Source organism: Chamaea fasciata, unplaced genomic scaffold (assembly GCF_029207755.1).
Source record: "Chamaea fasciata isolate MVZ Bird 193981 ecotype frontalis unplaced genomic scaffold, bChaFas1.0.hap1 SCAF_950, whole genome shotgun sequence".
NCBI classification, from domain to species: Eukaryota; Metazoa; Chordata; class Aves; order Passeriformes; family Sylviidae; genus Chamaea; species Chamaea fasciata.
Window position 1 is genome coordinate 1 of NW_027095035.1, and position 19,424 is coordinate 19,424.

Consider the following 19,424-nt stretch of genomic DNA (forward strand, 5'->3'; position numbering starts at 1 on the left):
GAATCCCTCCATTTCAGCCCCAAATTCCGCTTTATTTTTTTTAATTTTATTTTTTAAACAAAATCCCTCAGTTTTAGGGGATAAAATCCTTCAGTTCGGGGGGATAAAATCCCTCAATTTCCAGCCCCAAATCCCTCAAAAAATTTGGGAATAAAATCCCTCAATTTCAGCTCCAAATCCCTGAAATTTTGGGCTAAAATCCCGGAATTTTGGGGATAAAAATTCCTCAATTTCCAGCCCCAAATCCCTGAAATTTTGGGCTAAAATCCCGGAATTTTGGGGATAAAATTCCTCAATTTCCAGCCCCAAATCCCTGAAATTTTGGGCTAAAATCCCGGAATTTTGGGGATAAAAATTCCTCAATTTCCAGCCCCAAATCCCTGAAATTTTGGGCTAAAATCCCGGAATTTTGGGGATAAAAAATCCTCAATTTCCAGCCCCAAATCCCTGAAATTTTGGGCTAAAATCCCGGAATTTTGGGGATAAAAAATCCTCAATTTCCAGCCCCAAATCCCTGAAATTTTGGGCTAAAATCCCGGAATTTTGGGGATGGAAGCTCCCGGATTTTTTTGGAATCACCCCCCCCCCCCAGTTTCGGTCCCAAATCCCGGGAATTTTTTTGGGGATAAAATCCCGGAATTTCCGCCCCGAGTCTCGCGGGGGTTTTTTTTGGGGCGAAACCGCCCAAATTTCGGGATGACCCCCCCCGCCCCCTCCCCGATGACGTCACTCACCGCCCAGGTGGAGCAGCCCCAGGAGCCGCCAGGTGAGTCCCAGCCCCCCCCGGGCACACCTGGAGCCCCCGAGCGCACCTGGAGCCGCCATGGCCCCACAGGTGACCTCAGGTGACCCCGCCCCTCCCCCACCGGTGACCCCAAAGGGGGGGGGGAGGGGAGGGGGGAGGGGCGCGGTGACGTCACAGCCGCGCCAGGAAAACGCGGGAACGGCCGGGCCGGGAGGCGGCAGCGCAGGTGAAGCGCACCTGGGGGGGGGGGAGGGGAGGGGGGTCACCTGGGGGGGGGACAACACACCTGGGGGGTCACCTGGGCACGGAAACACCTGGGGGGGTCAGCTGGGGGGGGGAACAACACACCTGGGGGGGACACACCTGGGGGGGGTCACACCTGGTCATGGACTCACCTGGGGGCGGCACACCTGGCGGGGACACACCTGGGGTTGGGAAACACCTGGGGGGCTCAGGTGTGGGGGGACCCTCACCTGTCCTGCTCTCTCACCTGTGCCCCAGGTCAGCCTCAGTCCGGAGATCTCACCTGGCCGGGCCGCACCTTCTCACCTGTGCCTGAGCTCACCTGTGAACACCTGAACTCACCTGCCATGAGGATTTGGGGCCCCCTTTACCTGCCGGCTCACCTGGGGCTGCTGCTGCAGCTGTGGCTCTGCGGTGAGTCCCCCGGGCGGGGACAGGTGAGGGGGGGGATGGGACAGGTGAGGCGGGGCCGCTGAACAGCGCCCACACCTGGCCGAGGTGCTGAGCCCCGCCCAGGTGAGCTCACCTGTCCGTGTCCCGTGCTCCAGGCGTGCCCCCAGGTGAGGCCGTGTTGCCATCAGGTGCCACCCCGACGGCCTCAGGTGAGTCCCTGACACCCCCAGGTGAGCCCTGGAGCCCAGGTGAGCTCACCTGTGTGTGCGGGTGCCCAGGTGAGCCCCAGGAGGGCCAGGTGAGCTCACCTGTGTGTGCGGTGCCCAGGTGAGCCCCAGGTGGGCCAGGTGAGCTCACCTGTGTGTGCGGTGCCCAGGTGAGCTCACCTGTGTGTGCGGTGCCCAGGTGAGCCCCAGGAGGGCCAGGTGAGCTCACCTGTGTGTGCGGTGCCCAGGTGAGCTCACCTGTGTGTGCGGTGCCCAGGTGAGCCCCAGGAGGGCCAGGTGAGCTCACCTGTGTGTGCGGTGCCCAGGTGAGCTCACCTGTGCGTGTCGGTGCCCAAGGTGAGCCCCCAGGTGGGCCAGGTGAGCTCACCTGTGTGTGCGGGTGCCCAGGTGAGCTCACCTGTGTGTGCGGTGCCCAGGTGAGCCCCAGGTGGGCCAGGTGAGCTCACCTGTGTGTGCGGGGTGCCCAGGTGAGCTCACCTGTGCGTGTCGGTGCCCAGGTGAGCCCCAGGAGGGCCAGGTGCGGCTGGCCGGGGGCCCGCACAGGTGCGCGGGGCGTGTCGAGGTGTTCCACGCGGGCAGGTGGGGCACGGTGTGCGACGACTCCTGGGAGCTGCGGGACGCGCAGGTCACCTGCCGCCAGGTGCGCTGCGGCCCCGCCCTGGCGCTGGCGGGCACAGGTGAGTTCGGGCCAGGTGAGGGCCCCATCTGGCTGGACGAGGTCACCTGTCAGGGCTCGGAGGCGGCGCTGGAGCTTTGCCCCGCCCACACCTGGGGCCAACACAACTGTCACCACGGCGAGGACGCAGGTGTGGTGTGCGCAGGTGAGTGCGGGTGAGCAGGGACAGGTGAGATATGAGCAGGTGTGTGCGGGTGTGCACAGGTATGGGCAGGTGAGTGCAGGTGAGCAGGGACAGGTGTGCGCAGGTGAGCAGGGACAGGTGTGCTCGGCCAGGTGAGACACGCTCAGGTGTGCCGGGTGTGCCACTCCCATCTCTCCCCCTCCCCCACAGGTGCTGATCCCTCGCTGCATCCCCAGGTAACAACCGCAGGTGAACCCCCAGGTAAAGCCCCAGGTGGGGATGCCCAGGTGTGGCCCAGGTGTGTCCACAGGTAAATCCCCAGGTGTACCCGCAGGTGAACTCCCAGGCGGTCACCCAGGTGAGCTCACAGGTGGACACTGAGGCACAGCTGAAGGTGAGGCCCCAGGTGTGTCCCCAGGTGCCCCCAGGTGTGTCCCCAGGTGCCCCCAGGTGAGCCCAGGTGTGTCCGCAGGTGCGGCTGGTGAACGGCTCCTCCAGGTGCGTGGGCAGGGTGGAGGTGCTGCACGGGCGCAGGTGGGGCACGGTCTGCGACGACACCTGGGACATGGCGGACGCGCAGGTGAGCTGGGACACAGCTGGGACACAGCTGGGGACACCTGGGGACACCTGGGGACACCTGGGGACACCTGGGGACACCTGGGACACACCTGGGACACACCTGGGACACCTGGGACACACCTGGGGACACCTGGGGACACCTGGGACACCTGGGACACCTGGGACACACCTGGGACACACCTGGGGACACCTGGGGACACCTGGGACACACCTGGGGACACCTGGGGACACACCTGGGACACACCTGGGGACACCTGGGGACACCTGGGGACACCTGGGACACACCTGGGGACACCTGGGATACACCTGGGATACACCTGGGGACACACCTGGGACACACCTGGGACACACCTGGGGACACCTGGGGACAGGTGGGGACACCTGGGACACACCTGGGGACACCTGGGACACCTGGAGATACACCTGGGACACACCTAGGGACACCTGAGACACACCTGGGGACACATCTGGGGACACCTGGGGACACACCTGGGGACACCTGGGCTGGGCTGACACCTGTCCCCACACCTGTGGCAGGTGATCTGCCGGTACCTGGGCTGCGGCACCGCCCTGGCCGCCCCCGGCCACGCCCACTTCGGGCAGGGCCCGGACCCGATCTGGCTGGACGGGACGCACTGCACAGGTGAGGAGCTCACCTTGACGCAGTGTCACCTGCACACCTGGGGGGAGCACAACTGCGGCCACAGAGAGGACGCCGGCGTCGTCTGCTCAGGTGAGCCCCAGGTGGGACAGGTGGGCTCAGGTGGGGCTCAGGTGAGCCCCAGGTGGAACAGGTGGGCTCAGGTGGGGCTCAGGTGAGCCCCAGGTGGGACAGGTGGGCTCAGGTGGGGCTCAGGTGAGCCCCAGGTGGGACAGGTGGGCTCAGGTGGGGCTCAGGTGAGCCCCAGGCGGGACAGGTGGGCTCAGGTGGGGCTCAGGTGAGCCCCAGGTGGGACAGGTGGGCTCAGGTGGGGCTCAGGTGAGCCCCAGGTGGGACAGGTGGGCTCAGGTGGGGCTCAGGTGAGCCCCAGGCGGGACAGGTGGGCTCAGGTGGGGCTCAGGTGAGCCCCAGGTGGGACAGGTGGGCTCAGGTGGGGCTCAGGTGAGCCCCAGGTGGGACAGGTGGGCTCAGGTGGGGCTCAGGTGAGCCCCAGGTGGGCTCAGGTGAGGCTCAGGTGTGGCTCAGGTGAGCCCCAGGTGGGCTCAGGTGAGGCTCAGGTGTGGCTCAGGTGAGAGCCACTGATGGAGCAGGTGCGCTCAGGTAACAGGTGAGCTCTGGAGGTTAAAGGCAGGTGTGCCCAGGTGTGCTCAGGTGTTCCTTGGGGAGCTCAGGTGTGGTTTAAGGGGGAGGACAGGTGAGGGCCTGGAGGCCTCAGGTGTGTCCGGGAGGTGTCAGGTGGGTTCTGGCAGACCCCGGGTGCTCCCAGGTGCGCCCAGGTGTGTCCCCAGGTGCGCCCAGGTGTGTCCCCAGGTGCGCCTCACCCTCCCCTCCCCTCCCGGCAGGTGCCGACCCCCCCCAGGTGCGGCTGCAGGGCGGCCCCGGGCCCTGCGCGGGGCAGGTGCAGGTGCTGCTGAACCGCACCTGGCTGCAGGTGTGCGGCCTCACCTGGGGGCTGCCCGAGGCGCAGGTGCTGTGCCGGCAGCTGGGCTGCGGCCCCGCCCTCAGCGCACCTGTGGGGCCGCACCTGCCGGGGGGGGCGTGGCTGGCCGAGCTCACCTGTCGGGGCACCGAGGAGCTGCTGCTCGAGTGCCGAGGGCTGCGCGCAGGTACCTGCCGCTCAGGTGCGGCCGCCGCCGTGGCCTGTGAGGAGCTGCCAGGTGAGTGCGGGGCTCACCTGGCCTCACCTGTCCCGAAGTGTTCTCACCTGTCCACCTCGCCTGGCTCACCTGTTCTCCCCATCTCTCCTGTCCCATTTTCCCTCACCTGTCCCCACCCGTGCACGCCTGTCGCACCTGTCCATTCCTTACCTGTCGCACCTGTCCATACCCCGCCTGTCTCACCTGTCCATATCTCACCTGTCCCACTTGTCTCACCTGTCCATCCCTCACCTGTCTCACCTGTTTCACGTGTCTCACCTGTCTCACCTGTCCATATCTCACCTGTCCATCCCTCCCCTGTCTCACCTGTCTGTGTCTCACCTGTCCATATCTCACCTGTCCATCCCTCCCCTGTCTCACCTGTCCATACCTTGCCTGTCTCACCTGTGTCTCACCTGTCTGTGTCTCACCTGTCCGTGTCTCACCTGTCCATCCCTCACCTGTCTGTGTCTCACCTGTCCATCCCTCACCTGTCCCACCTGTCTCACCTGTCCGTGTCTCACCTGTCCATGTCTCACCTGTCCGTGTCTCACCTGTCCATGTCTCACCTGTCTGTCTCACCTGTCTGTGTCTCACCTGTCCATGTCTCACCTGTCCATGTCTCACCTGTCCTTGTCTCACCTGTCCGTGTCTCACCTGTCCGTGTCTCACCTGTCCGTGTCTCACCTGTCCGTGTCTCACCTGTCCATGTCTCACCTGTCCATGTCTCACCTGTCCGTGTCTCACCTGTCCGTGTCTCACCTGTCCATGTCTCACCTGTCCGTGTCTCACCTGTCCGTGTCTCACCTGTCCGTGTCTCACCTGTCCATCCCTCACCTGTCCATGTCTCACCTGTCCGTGTCTCACCTGTCCATGTCTCACCTGTCCATGTCTCACCTGTCCATGTCTCACCTGTCCATCCCTCACCTGTCCGTGTCTCACCTGTCCATGTCTCACCTGTCCGTGTCTCACCTGTCCGTGTCTCACCTGTCCATGTCTCACCTGTCCATGTCTCACCTGTCCGTGTCTCACCTGTCCGTGTCTCACCTGTCCGTGTCTCACCTGTCCATCCCTCACCTGTCCGTGTCTCACCTGTCCATCCCTCACCTGTCCGTGTCTCACCTGTCCATCCCTCACCTGTCCATCCCTCACCTGTCCGTGTCTCACCTGTCGCAGCCCTGCCCAGCTCGTGCTCGGTGCTGGAGGTGCTGCTGGGGCTGTGGGCGGGGCTCTGCGGGGCCCTGCTGGGCCTTTACCTGTGCGCCAGGTGTGCCCCCCACCGCCGGGCCTGGCGCCCAACAGGTACGGCCGGGACCCCAAAATATCCCAAAACTGCCCCAAAGCCCCCAGGTGACCCCGAAACCCCCCAGGTGACCCCGAAACCCCTCAGGTGACCCCAAAACCCCCAGGTGACCCCAAAACCCCCCAGGTGACCCCGAAACCCCCCAGGTGACCCCAAAACCCCCCAGGTGACCCCGAAACCCCCCAGGTGACCCCAAAACCCCTCAGGTGACCCCAAACCCCCCAGGTGACCCCAAAACCCCCCAGGTGACCCCAAAACCTCTCAGGTGACCCCAAAACCCCCCAGGTGACCCCAAACCCCCCAGGTGACCCCAAACCCCCCAGGTGACCCCAAAACCCCCCAGGTGACCCCGAAACCCCTCAGGTGACCCCAAAACCCCCAGGTGACCCCAAAACCCCCCAGGTGACCCCCAAACCCCCCCCAGATCCCCCCCCAGGACCCCCCAAAATCCTTGGGGGGTCTTGGGGGGGTCCGGGGGGTCCTTGGGGGGTCCCGGGGGTTCCTTGGGGGGGTCCCGGGGGTCTTTGGGGGGTCCGGGGGGTCTTTGGGGGGTCCCGGGGGGTCCCGGGGGGTCTTTGGGGGGTCCCGGGGGGTCCCGGGGGGTCTTTGGGGGTCCGGGGGGTCTTTGGGGGGTCCGGGGGGTCTTTGGGGGGTCCGGGGGTTCCTTGGGGGGGTCCCGGGGGGTCTTTGGGGGGTCCGGGGGTTCCTTGGGGGGTCCCGGGGGGTCTTTGGGGGTCCGGGGGGTCTTTGGGGGGTCCCGGGGGGTCTTTGGGGGTCCGGGGGGTCTTTGGGGGGTCCGGGGGGTCTTTGGGGGGTCCGGGGGTTCCTTGGGGGGGTCCCGGGGGGTCCCGGGGGGTCCGGGGGTTCCTTGGGGGGGTCTTGGGGGGTCCTTGGGGGGTCCTTGGGGGGGTCCCGGGGGGTCTTTGGGGGTCCGGGGGGTCTTTGGGGGGTCCGGGGGGGTCTTTGGGGGTCCCGGGGGTCGGGAAGGTTTTGGGGACCCCCCCCAAATCCCCCCCCCTTATTCCCCCCTCCGTTCCATTTCCCAGGGGAGCCGCTGCTGCCTGAGGAGCCCCCGAGCTCACCTGAGCCGTAGGAACCTGGGCCAGCCCCGGAACACCTCGGAGTCACCTTGAAACAGCCCCCCCAAACCAGTCCAGACCGGTCCGGACCAATAAAACCCCGTACAAACCAGCACAAACCAGTACAAACCAGTACAAACCAGTACAAACCAGTATAAACCAGTACAAACCACTCAAGGCCCGTAGAACGGGCGCGGGACTACGTTACCCAGCATGCCCCGCGCGCGCTTCCGGAGGGTAGAGGGAGGCGTGGCCTGGCTGGAGGGGGAGGCGTGTCCTGATTGGCGGCGGCGAAGGCGGGAAGCAGGAGGGGGGCGCGGCCTGGTGAGGCGGAGGGGGCGTGGCCTCGTCAGGCGGCGCGGCCCGGGCGTTGCGCGGCGGCGGCGGCGGCGCCGGGCCCGGTCCTGTCCCGGTTGTGTCCCGGTTCTGTCCCGGTCCTGTCCCGGTTCCGGCCCCGGCGGAGCCTCCGCCAGCCCGGCAGGTGAGCGGGGAGCGGGCCACGAGGAGGAGGAAGAGGAGGAGGAGGAGGAGGAAGCGGCGGGGCCTGGAGGAGGCGGGGCCTGCAGCGGCTGAGGGCAAAGGGGCGGGGCCTGAGGGCGGAGAGAGGCGAGGCCTGTGGGGAAGGGCGGGGCTTATGGCGGCCCTGGTCACGCCCCCGGTTTGGCCACGCCCCCTCGTCTGGGGTTTGGGATCCCACCTGCACACCTGGGGTGGGTCTGGGCTCTCACCTGTCCCCATGTACACACCTGGGGTGGGTCAGGGCTCTCACCTGTCCCCGTGTACACACCTGGGTCGGGTCTGGGCTCTCACCTGTCCCCGTGTACACACCTGGGGTGGGTCTGGGCTCTCACCTGTCCCCGTGTACACACCTGGGGTGGGTCTGGGCTCTCACCTGTCCCCATGTGCACACCTGGGGTGGGTCTGGGCTCTCACCTGTCCCCATGTACACAGCTGGGGTGGGTCAGGGCTCTCACCTGTCCCCGTGTACACACCTGGGGTGGGTCTGGGCTCTCACCTGTCCCCGTGTACACACCTGGGGTGGGTCAGGGCTCTCACCTGTCCCCGTGTACACACCTGGGGTGGGTCTGGGCTCTCACCTGTCCCCGTGTACACACCTGGGGTGGGTCAGGGCTCTCACCTGTCCCCGTGTACACACCTGGGGTGGGTCAGGGCTCTCACCTGTCCCCGTGTACACACCTGGGGTGGGTCAGGGCTCTCACCTGTCCCCGTGTACACACCTGGGGTGGGTCAGGGCTCTCACCTGTCCCCGTGTACACACCTGGGGTGGGTCTGGGCTCTCACCTGTCCCCGTGTACACACCTGGGGTGGGTCTGGGCTCTCACCTGTCCCCATGTGCACACCTGGGGTGGGTCAGGGCTCTCACCTGTCCCCGTGTACACACCTGGGGTGGGTCTGGGCTCTCACCTGTCCCCATGTGCACACCTGGGGTGGGTCAGGGCTCTCACCTGTCCCCGTGTACACACCTGGGGTGGGTCTGGGCTCTCACCTGTCCCCGTGTACCCACCTGGGGTGGGTCTGGGCTCTCACCTGTCTCAGGTGCGGGCTCTCACCCGCCCCGCGTCCCCCTCAGGTGCGGCCATGGCGGGCACAGCGCCCCCCGCAGGCGGCCCCGAGCCGCCCTTCACCTGCCGGGAGTGCGGCAAGTCCTTCCGCTGGTCGTCGCGCCTGGCGCATCACCTGCGCAGCCACACAGGTGAGCGGCCCTACAAGTGCCCCGAGTGCCCCAAGGCCTTCAAGGGCTCCTCCGCCCTCCTCTACCACCTGCGGGGCCACACAGGTGAGCGCCCCTACACCTGCTCCACCTGCGGGAAGAGCTTCAAGCGCTCGTCGCTCCTGCAGACTCACCTGCGCGTGCACACGGGGCTGCGCGCCTTCAGGTGCGCCCAGTGCGGCCTGACCTTCAAGTGGGCGTCGCACTACCAGTACCACCTGCGGCAGCACTCAGGTGAGCGGCCCTACCGCTGCCCCACCTGCCCCAAGGCCTTCAAGAACTCCTCCAGCCTGCGGCGCCACCGCCACACCCACACAGGTGAGCGGCCGCACACCTGCGCCACCTGCGGGAAGGGCTTCGCCCAGGCGGCCAACCTGCGGCAGCACCTGCGCGTGCACACGGGCGAGCGGCCCTACACCTGCGGCACCTGCGGCAAGAGCTTCACGCACTCGTCCAACCTGCACCTGCACCGGCGCACGCACGGCCCCGCCCCGCAGTGCCCCGCCTGCGCCGCGCCCTTGGCCTCGCACGCCTGCCTGCGGCAGCACCTGCAGGGCCCCGCCCCCGCCGGCCCCGCCCCCGCCTCACCTGAGCCGCTCTGGAGGCCGCTGGGGGTCACCTGCGCCGAGCCAGAGGGGCCGGGCGCGGCCGCGCCCCCGGCCGCGCCCCACCGCTGCCTCACCTGCGGCAAGAGCTTCAAGAACGGCTCGGGGCTGGCGCGGCACCTGCCCGGCCACCAGCGGCCCAGGTGCGCGGCCGCCCCCAGAGCCCCGCCCCAGCCGGCCACGCCCCCGCCGGGTGAACCCGCCGCCCCGCCCCCGGCCACGCCCCCCGAGCGGCCGTACAGGTGCGGCGAGTGCGGCAAAGCCTTCAAAGGCTCCTCGGGGCTGCGCTACCACCTGCGCGACCACACAGGTGAGCGCCCCTACACCTGCTCCACCTGCGGGAAGAGCTTCAAGCGCTCGTCGCTCCTGCAGACTCACCTGCGCGTGCACACGGGGCTGCGCGCCTTCAGGTGCGCCCAGTGCGGCCTGACCTTCAAGTGGGCGTCGCACTACCAGTACCACCTGCGGCAGCACTCAGGTGAGCGGCCCTACCGCTGCCCCACCTGCCCCAAGGCCTTCAAGAACTCCTCCAGCCTGCGGCGCCACCGCCACACGCACACAGGTGAGCGGCCGCACACCTGCGCCACCTGCGGGAAGGGCTTCGCCCAGGCGGCCAACCTGCGGCAGCACCTGCGCGTGCACACGGGCGAGCGGCCCTACACCTGCGGCACCTGCGGCAAGAGCTTCACGCACTCGTCCAACCTGCACCTGCACCGGCGCACGCACTCGGCGGCGCGGCCCTTCCGCTGCCCCGCCTGCCCCAAAGCCTTCGTCATGGCCGCCTACCTGCAGCGGCACCTGCGCACGCACGGCCCCGCCCGGCGCCGCGCGCCCGCCGCCTCGCCTGCCGCCCCGCCCGCCGCTTACCTGCTGCTGCCCGCCCCGCCCGGCCACGCCCCCCGCAAGGTGTTGCTGCTGCCGGCTCCGCCCGGCCACGCCCGGCAGCACCTGGCGCGGGCGGGCAAAGGGGTGAACACCTGGCAGAGCGTGCTGCTGGTACCTGGGGCCGGGCAGGAGGGGGCGGGGCTGCAGCTGCAGGTGGCTGAGGTGACGGGAGTGACGGGGGTCGCAGGTGCGACAGGTGTGACGGGTGTAGGTGTGACAGGTGTGACAGGTGTAGGTGTGACAGGAGTCACAGGACTCAGAGGTGCGGCAAGTGTGACGGGTGTGGGTGTGGCAGGTGTGACAGGTGTGAGCGGGATTACAGGTGTGACAGGGGTCACAGGGGTCACAGGTGTAGGTGTGACAGGTGTAGGTGTGACAGGGGTCGCAGGGGTCACAGGTGTAGGTGTGACAGGTGTCGCAGGGGTCCCAGGTGTCCCAGGTGTCCAGCTCCAGGTGCTGCCGGTGGCCCCAGAGGTCACCAATGTCCAGGTGCAGGGTGGCGAGATCACGGGTGTCACAGGTGTGACAGGGATAGGTACGACAGGTGCGACTGGTGTTACAGGTGCAGGTGTCCCAGGTGTATCAAGTGTGACAGGTCCAGGTGTCCCAGGTGTCCCAGGTGTCCCAGGTGTCCCAGGTGTCCAGCTCCAGGTGCTGCCGCTGCCCTCGGAGGTCACCAACCTCCAGCTCCAGGTGCTGTCCCCACCTGAGGTCACCAACGTCCAGCTCCAGGCGTTGTCGCCACCTCCAGGTGTCGCCAACCTGCAGCTCCAGGTGCTGCCAGCCCCACCTGAGGTCACCAACGTCCAGCTCCGTGCAGGTGAGGTGACCAACGTCCACCTCCAGGCCCTGCCGCTGACCTCGGGTGTCACCAACGTCCGGCTCCAGGTGCTGCCACCACCCTCAGGTGGCACCAGTGTCCAGCTCCAGGCCGCCGAGGTGACCAACGTCCAGCTCCAGGTGCTGCCAGCGTCACCTGAGGTCACCAACGTCCAGCTCCAGGTGCTGCCAGCCCCACCTGAGGTCACCAACGTCCAGCTCCAGGTGCTGCCACCACCACCTGAGGTGACCAACGTCCAGCTCCAGGTGCTGCCAGCCCCACCTGAGGTCACCAGTGTCCAGCTCCAGGCCACCGAGGTCACCAGTGTCCACCTGGAGACAATGGAGGAGGTGACCAATGTCCACCTGGAACCTGCGGAGGTGCCCAGTGTCCACCTGGAGAGGTCAGAGGTGACCAATGTCCACCTGGAACCCGTGGAGGTGGCCAGTGTCCACCTGGAACCCACAGAGATGACCAGTGTCCACCTGGAGACGTCAGAGGTGCCCTCTGACCACTTGGACGTGTCAGAGGTGCCCAGTGTCCACCTGGAACCCGTGGAGGTGCCCAGTGTCCACCTGGAGAGGTCAGAGGTCACCAACGTCCACCTGGAACCCGCAGAGGTGACCGATGTCCACCTGGAATCTACCGAGATGACCAATGTCCACCTGGAGAGGGCAGAGGTGCCCAGTGCCCACCTGGACATGTCAGAGGTCACGAGTGTCCACCTGGAGACAATGAGGGAGGTGCCCAGTGCCCACCTGGAGACCACAGAGGTGACCAATGTCCACCTGGAACCCGTGGAGGTGACCAGTGTCCACCTGGAGACGTCAGAGGTCACCAATGTCCACCTGGAACCCACAGAGGTCACCAATGTCCACCTGGAACCCGTGGAGGTGACCAGTGTCCACCTGGAGAGGTCAGAGGTCACCAATGTCCACCTGGAACCCGTGGAGGTGACCAGTGTCCACCTGGAGACAATGGGGGAGGTGCCCAGTGTCCACCTGGAGACATCAGAGGTGCCCAGTGTCCACCTGGAGGTGCCCAGTGTCCACCTGCAGACCACGGCAGAGGTGCCCGGCGCCCACCTGGACACCTTAGAGATGACCAGTGTCCACCTGGACATGCCCGGTGTCCACCTGGAGATTCCCGGCACACACCTGGACGCTTCGAAAGTGCCCAGTGCCCACCTGGAGCCCCCCTAGGAGGTGCCCAGTGCCCACCTGGACACACCTTGGAGGTGCCCAATGTCCACCTGGACACGTCGGAGGTGCCCAGTGCCCACCTGGAGGTGCCCAATGTCCACCTGGACACACCTTGGAGGTGCCCAGTGCCCACCTGGAGGTGCCCAGTGCCCACCTGGACGCACCTTGGAGGTGCCCAGTGCCCACCTGGACACACCTTGGAGGTGCCCAGTGCCCACCTGGACATGTCGGAGGTGCCCAGTGCCCACCTGGAGGTGCCCAGTGCCCACCTGGACTCATCAGCCCTCCCCCCCACCTGTCACCTGCCCGGGTGCCCAGCGCCCACCTGGAGCCCCCCAGGTGCTCCCCGTGCCCAGAGTGAGGGGGGCGGGGCACCTGCACACCTGTGCCCGCAGCTGAGGGGGGGCTGGGGTTACCTGGGGGTACCTGAGCTCACCTGGCGCAGGTGAGGGGGGGGCGGGGGGGTACCTGAGCTCACCTGGCCCAGGTGAGGTCGTTCCCGTGTCAATAAAGGCGCCCCTCCCCCCCTCAGTGCGGTCTGTGCTTGCGGGAGGGGGCGGGGCCAAAAGGAGGGGGCGGGGACAACGAGAGGGGGCGGGGCCAAGGGCTGGGAGTAACTGGGAGCACTGGGAGTGGGGGCTGGGCAGTTTGATCTCCCAGTATCCCCCAGTGATTCCCAGTACGGCCCCAGTGATTCCCAGTATGGCCCCAGTGATTCCCAGTATGGCCCCCAGTGATTCCCAGTATGGCCCCAGTGATTCCCAGTATCCCCCAGTGATTCCCAGTATGGCCCCAGTGATTCCCAGTACGGCCCCAGTGATTCCCAGTACGGCCCCAGTGATTCCCAGTATCACCCAGTGATTCCCAGTATCCCCCAGTGATTCCCAGTACGGCCCCAGTGATTCCCAGTATGGCCCCAGTGATTCCCAGTACGGCCCCAGTGATTCCCAGTATCACCCAGTGATTCCCAGTATCCCCCAGTGATTCCCAGTACGGCCCCAGTGATTCCCAGTATCCCCCAGTGATTCCCAGTATCCCCCAGTGATTCCCAGTATGGCCCCAGTGATTCCCAGTATGGCCCCCAGTGATTCCCAGTATCCCCCAGTGATTCCCAGTACGGCCCCAGTGATTCCCAGTATCCCCCAGTGATTCCCAGTATGGCCCCAGTGATTCCCAGTATCCCCCAGTGATTCCCAGTACGGCCCCAGTGATTCCCAGTACGGCCCCAGTGATTCCCAGTATGGCCCCAGTGATTCCCAGTATGGCCCCAGTGATTCCCAGTATCCCCCAGTGATTCCCAGTACGGCCCTAGTGATTCCCAGTATGGCCCCAGTGATTCCCAGTACGGCCCCAGTGATTCCCAGTACGGCCCTAGTGATTCCCAGTATCCCCCAGTGATTCCCAGTATCCCCCAGTGATTCCCAGTATCCCCCAGTGATTCCCAGTACGGTCCCAGTGATTCCCATTATGGCCCCCAGTGATTCCCAGTATCCCCCAGTGATTCCCAGTACGGCCCTAGTGATTCCCAGTATGGCCCCAGTGATTCCCAGTACGGCCCTAGTGATTCCCAGTATCCCCCAGTGATTCCCATTATGGCCCCCAGTGATTCCCAGTATGGCCCCAGTGATTCCCAGTACGGCCCCAGTGATTCCCAGTACGGCCCTAGTGATTCCCAGTATCCCCCAGTGATTCCCAGTATCCCCCAGTGATTCCCAGTATCCCCCAGTGATTCCCAGTACGGTCCCAGTGATTCCCATTATGGCCCCCAGTGATTCCCAGTATCCCCCAGTGATTCCCAGTACGGCCCTAGTGATTCCCAGTATGGCCCCAGTGATTCCCAGTACGGCCCTAGTGATTCCCAGTATCCCCCAGTGATTCCCAGTACGGCCCTAGTGATTCCCAGTATGGCCCCAGTGATTCCCAGTACGGCCCTAGTGATTCCCAGTATCCCCCAGTGATTCCCAGTATCCCCCAGTGATTCCCAGTATCCCCCAGTGATTCCCAGTACGGTCCCAGTGATTCCCATTATGGCCCCCAGTGATTCCCAGTATCCCCCAGTGATTCCCAGTACGGCCCCAGTGATTCCCAGTACGGTCCCAGTGATTCCCATTATGGCCCCCAGTGATTCCCAGTATCCCCCAGTGATTCCCAGTATGGCCCCAGTGATTCCCAGTATGGCCCCAGTGATTCCCAGTATCCCCCAGTGATTCCCAGTATGGCCCCAGTGATTCCCAGTACGGCCCCAGTGATTCCCAGTACGGCCCCAGTGATTCCCAGTATGGCCCCAGTGATTCCCAGTACGGCCCCAGTGATTCCCAGTATGGCCCCAGTGATTCCCAGTATCCCCCAGTGATTCCCAGTATGGCCCCAGTGATTCCCAGTACGGCCCCAGTGATTCCCAGTATCCCCCAGTGATTCCCAGTACGGCCCCAGTGATTCCCAGTACGGCCCCAGTGATTCCCAGTATGGCCCCCAGTGATTCCCAGTACGGCCCCAGTGATTCCCAGTATGGCCCCAGTGATTCCCAGTATCCCCCAGTGATTCCCAGTATCCCCCAGTGATTCCCAGTATGGCCCCAGTGATTCCCAGTACGGCCCCAGTGATTCCCAGTATCCCCCAGTGATTCCCAGTACGGCCCTAGTGATTCCCAGTATCCCCCAGTGATTCCCAGTACGGCCCCAGTGATTCCCAGTACGGTCCCAGTGATTCCCAGTATGGCCCCCAGTGATTCCCAGTATGGCCCCAGTGATTCCCAGTATCCCCCAGTGATTCCCAGTACGGCCCCAGTGATTCCCAGTATGGCCCCAGTGATTCCCAGTATCCCCCAGTGATTCCCAGTATCCCCCAGTGATTCCCAGTACGGCCCTAGTGATTCCCAGTATGGCCCCAGTGATTCCCAGTATGGCCCCAGTGATTCCCAGTATCCCCCAGTGATTCCCAGTACGGCCCTAGTGATTCCCAGTATCCCCCAGTGATTCCCAGTATCCCCCAGTGATTCCCAGTATGGCCCCAGTGATTCCCAGTATGGCCCCAGTGATTCCCAGTAACCCCCAGTGATTCCCAGTATGGCCCCAGTGATTCCCAGTATCCCCCAGTGATTCCCAGTACGGCCCCAGTGATTCCCAGTACGGCCCCAGTGATTCCCAGTATGGCCCCAGTGATTCCCAGTACGGCCCCAGTGATTCCCAGTATGGCCCCAGTGATTCCCAGTATCCCCCAGTGATTCCCAGTATGGCCCCAGTGATTCCCAGTACGGCCCCAGTGATTCCCAGTATGGCCCCAGTGATTCCCAGTACGGCCCCAGTGATTCCCAGTACGGCCCCAGTGATTCCCAGTATCCCCCAGTGATTCCCAGTATCCCCCAGTGATTCCCAGTACGGCCCTAGTGATTCCCAGTATCCCCCAGTGATTCCCAGTACGGCCCCAGTGATTCCCAGTACGGTCCCAGTGATTCCCAGTATGGCCCCAGTGATTCCCAGTATGGCCCCAGTGATTCCCAGTATCCCCCAGTGATTCCCAGTATCCCCCAGTGATTCCCAGTATGGCCCCAGTGACTCCCAGTATCCCCCAGTGATTCCCAGTATCCCCCAGTGATTCCCAGTATCCCCCAGTGATTCCCAGTATGGCCCCAGTGATTCCCAGTACGGCCCCAGTGATTCCCAGTACGGCCCCCAGTGATTCCCAGTATGGCCCCAGTGATTCCCAGTATCCCCCAGTGATTCCCAGTACGGCCCCAGTGATTCCCAGTACGGCCCCAGTGATTCCCAGTATCCCCCAGTGATTCCCAGTACGGCCCTAGTGATTCCCAGTATGGCCCCAGTGATTCCCAGTACGGCCCTAGTGATTCCCTGTATCCCCCAGTGATTCCCAGTACGGCCCCAGTGATTCCCAGTACGGCCCCAGTGATTCCCAGTATCCCCCAGTGATTCCCAGTATGGCCCCAGTGATTCCCAGTATCCCCCAGTGATTCCCAGTATGGCCCCAGTGATTCCCAGTACGGCCCCAGTGATTCCCAGTATCCCCCAGTGATTCCCAGTATCCCCCAGTGATTCCCAGTACGGCCCCAGTGATTCCCAGTATGGCCCCAGTGATTCCCAGTATCCCCCAGTGATTCCCAGTATGGCCCCAGTGATTCCCAGTATCCCCCAGTGATTCCCAGTATGGCCCCAGTGATTCCCAGTATCACCCAGTGATTCCCAGTATGGCCCCAGTGATTCCCAGTACGGCCCCAGTGATTCCCAGTATCCCCCAGTGATTCCCAGTATCCCCCAGTGATTCCCAGTATGGCCCCAGTGATTCCCAGTATGGCCCCAGTGATTCCCAGTATCCCCCAGTGATTCCCAGTATGGCCCCAGTGATTCCCAGTATCCCCCAGTGATTCCCAGTATGGCCCCAGTGATTCCCAGTATCACCCAGTGATTCCCAGTATGGCCCCAGTGATTCCCAGTACGGCCCCAGTGATTCCCAGTATCCCCCAGTGATTCCCAGTATCCCCCAGTGATTCCCAGTATGGCCCCAGTGATTCCCAGTATCCCCCAGTGATTCCCAGTACGGCCCCAGTGATTCCCAGTATGGCCCCAGTGATTCCCAGTATCCCCCAGTGATTCCCAGTACGGCCCCAGTGATTCCCAGTATCCCCCAGTGATTCCCAGTATCCCCCAGTGATTCCCAGTACGGCCCCAGTGATTCCCAGTACGGCCCTAGTGATTCCCAGTATCCCCCAGTGATTCCCAGTACGGCCCCAGTGATTCCCAGTACGGTCCCAGTGATTCCCAGTATGGCCCCCAGTGATTCCCAGTATGGCCCCAGTGATTCCCAGTATCCCCCAGTGATTCCCAGTATCCCCCAGTGATTCCCAGTACGGCCCTAGTGATTCCCAGTATCCCCCAGTGATTCCCAGTACGGCCCCAGTGATTCCCAGTACGGTCCCAGTGATTCCCAGTATGGCCCCCAGTGATTCCCAGTATGGCCCCAGTGATTCCCAGTATCCCCCAGTGATTCCCAGTATGGCCCCAGTGATTCCCAGTATGGCCCCAGTGATTCCCAGTATCCCCCAGTGATTCCCAGTATGGCCCCAGTGATTCCCAGTATGGCCCCAGTGATTCCCAGTATCCCCCAGTGATTCCCAGTACGGCCCCAGTGATTCCCAGTACGGCCCCAGTGATTCCCAGTATGGCCCCAGTGATTCCCAGTACGGCCCCAGTGATTCCCAGTATGGCCCCAGTGATTCCCAGTATCCCCCAGTGATTCCCAGTATGGCCCCAGTGATTCCCAGTACGGCCCCAGTGATTCCCAGTATGGCCCCAGTGATTCCCAGTATCCCCCAGTGATTCCCAGTACGGCCCCAGTGATCCCCAGTATCCCCCAGTGATTCCCAGTATCCCCCAGTGATTCCCAGTACGGCCCCAGTGATTCCCAGTATCCCCCAGTGATTCCCAGTATCCCCCAGTGATTCCCAGTACGGCCCCAGTGATTCCCAGTATGGCCCCCAGTGATTCCCAGTATGGCCCCAGTGATTCCCAGTACGGCCCCAGTGATTCCCAGTATCCCCCAGTGATTCCCAGTATCCCCCAGTGATTCCCAGTACGGCCCCAGTGATTCCCAGTATCCCCCAGTGATTCCCAGTATCCCCCAGTGATTCCCAGTACGGCCCCAGTGATTCCCAGTATCCCCCAGTGATTCCCAGTATGGCCCCAGTGATTCCCAGTATCCCCCAGTGATTCCCAGTACGGCCCCCAGTGATTCCCAGTATGGCCCCAGTGATTCCCAGTATCCCCCAGTGATTCCCAGTATCCCCCAGTGATTCCCAGTATGGCCCCAGTGATTCCCAGTACGGCCCCAGTGATTCCCAGTATCCCCCAGTGATTCCCAGTATGGCCCCAGTGATTCCCAGTACGGCCCCAGTGATTCCCAGTATCCCCCAGTGATTCCCAGTACGGCCCCAGTGATTCCCAGTATGGCCCCAGTGATTCCCAGTACGGCCCCAGTGATTCCCAGTATCCCCCAGTGATTCCCAGTATGGCCCCAGTGATTCCCAGTATCCCCCAGTGATTCCCAGTATCCCCCAGTGATTCCCAGTACGGCCCCAGTGATTCCCAGTATCCCCCAGTGATTCCCAGTACGGCCCCAGTGATTCCCAGTACGGCCCCAGTGATTCCCAGTATCCCCCAGTGATTCCCAGTATGGCCCCAGTGATTCCCAGTATCCCCCAGTGATTCCCAGTATCCCCCAGTGATTCCCAGTATGGCCCCAGTGATTCCCAGTACGGCCCCAGTGATTCCCAGTATCCCCCAGTGATTCCCAGTATGGCCCCAGTGATTCCCAGCATGGCCCCAGTGATTCCCAGTATCCCCCAGTGATTCCCAGTACGGCCCCAGTGATTCCCAGTATCCCCCAGTGATTCCCAGTATCCCCCAGTGATTCCCAGTACGGCCCCAGTGATTCCCAGTACGGCCCCAGTGATTCCCAGTACGGCCCCAGTGATTCCCAGTATCCCCCAGTGATTCCCAGTATGGCCCCAGTGATTCCCAGTATGGCCCCAGTGATTCCCAGTATGGCCCCAGTGATTCCCAGTATAACCCAGTCCCTCCCAGTCCCTCCCAGTTCCCCCCCCGGTTATTTCGGGCCCCCCGCACCTGTCCCTGCCCCTCCCCCACCCGGGGCCTGCACCAGAGCCCCTCCCCCACCCGGACTGGGCCGGGGGCACTGGGATGGACTGGGATGGACTGGGATGGACTGGGATGGACTGGGATGGACTGGGAGGGACTGGGATGGACTGGGATGGACTGGGAGGGAACTGGGATGGACTGGGAGGGACTGGGATGGACTGGGATGGACTGGGAGGGAACTGGGATGGACTGGGAGGGACTGGGATGGACTGGGATGGACTGGGATGGACTGGGATGGACTGGGAGGGACTGGGAGGGACTGGGATGGACTGGGAGGGAACTGGGATGGACTGGGAGGGACTGGGAGGGACTGGGATGGACTGGGATGGACTGGGAGGGACTGGGA

General features: G+C 64.0%; 2 protein-coding genes across 2 annotated transcripts; both read left to right on the forward strand.

Annotated features, from left to right (window-relative positions):
- Positions 1-447: 447 nt before the first annotated feature.
- LOC136306069 (CD5 antigen-like) lies at positions 448-7,303 on the forward strand. Its single transcript, XM_066209423.1, has 10 exons — positions 448-835; positions 1,247-1,402; positions 1,537-1,590; positions 2,106-2,429; positions 2,619-2,644; positions 2,743-2,802; positions 2,881-2,988; positions 3,525-3,720; positions 4,491-4,805; positions 7,134-7,303. Exons 1-10 carry the CDS (start codon positions 550-552, stop codon positions 7,178-7,180), a joined length of 1,572 nt encoding a protein of 523 aa, XP_066065520.1. The 5' UTR covers positions 448-549; the 3' UTR covers positions 7,181-7,303.
- Positions 7,304-7,613: 310 nt separating this feature from the next.
- Positions 7,614-12,828, forward strand: LOC136306070 (zinc finger protein 628-like). Its single transcript, XM_066209424.1, has 2 exons — positions 7,614-7,647; positions 8,758-12,828. The coding sequence occupies exon 2, from the start codon at positions 8,766-8,768 to the stop codon at positions 12,408-12,410; it is 3,645 nt and encodes a 1,214-aa protein (XP_066065521.1). The 5' UTR covers positions 7,614-7,647; positions 8,758-8,765; the 3' UTR covers positions 12,411-12,828.
- Positions 12,829-19,424: the final 6,596 nt, after the last annotated feature.

Coding starts and splice junctions, on each gene's coding strand:
- LOC136306070 (XM_066209424.1), top strand. CDS start 8,766: ATGGCGGGCACAGCGCCCCCCGCAGGCGGCCCCGAGCCGCCCTTCACC.
- LOC136306069 (XM_066209423.1), top strand. CDS start 550: ATGGAAGCTCCCGGATTTTTTTGGAATCACCCCCCCCCCCCAGTTTCG. Junction 1,403..1,536: donor GCTGCAGCTGTGGCTCTGCG/GTGAGTCCCCCG, acceptor CCCGTGCTCCAG/GCGTGCCCCCAGGTGAGGCC. Junction 1,591..2,105: donor TGCCACCCCGACGGCCTCAG/GTGAGTCCCTGA, acceptor GTCGGTGCCCAG/GTGAGCCCCAGGAGGGCCAG.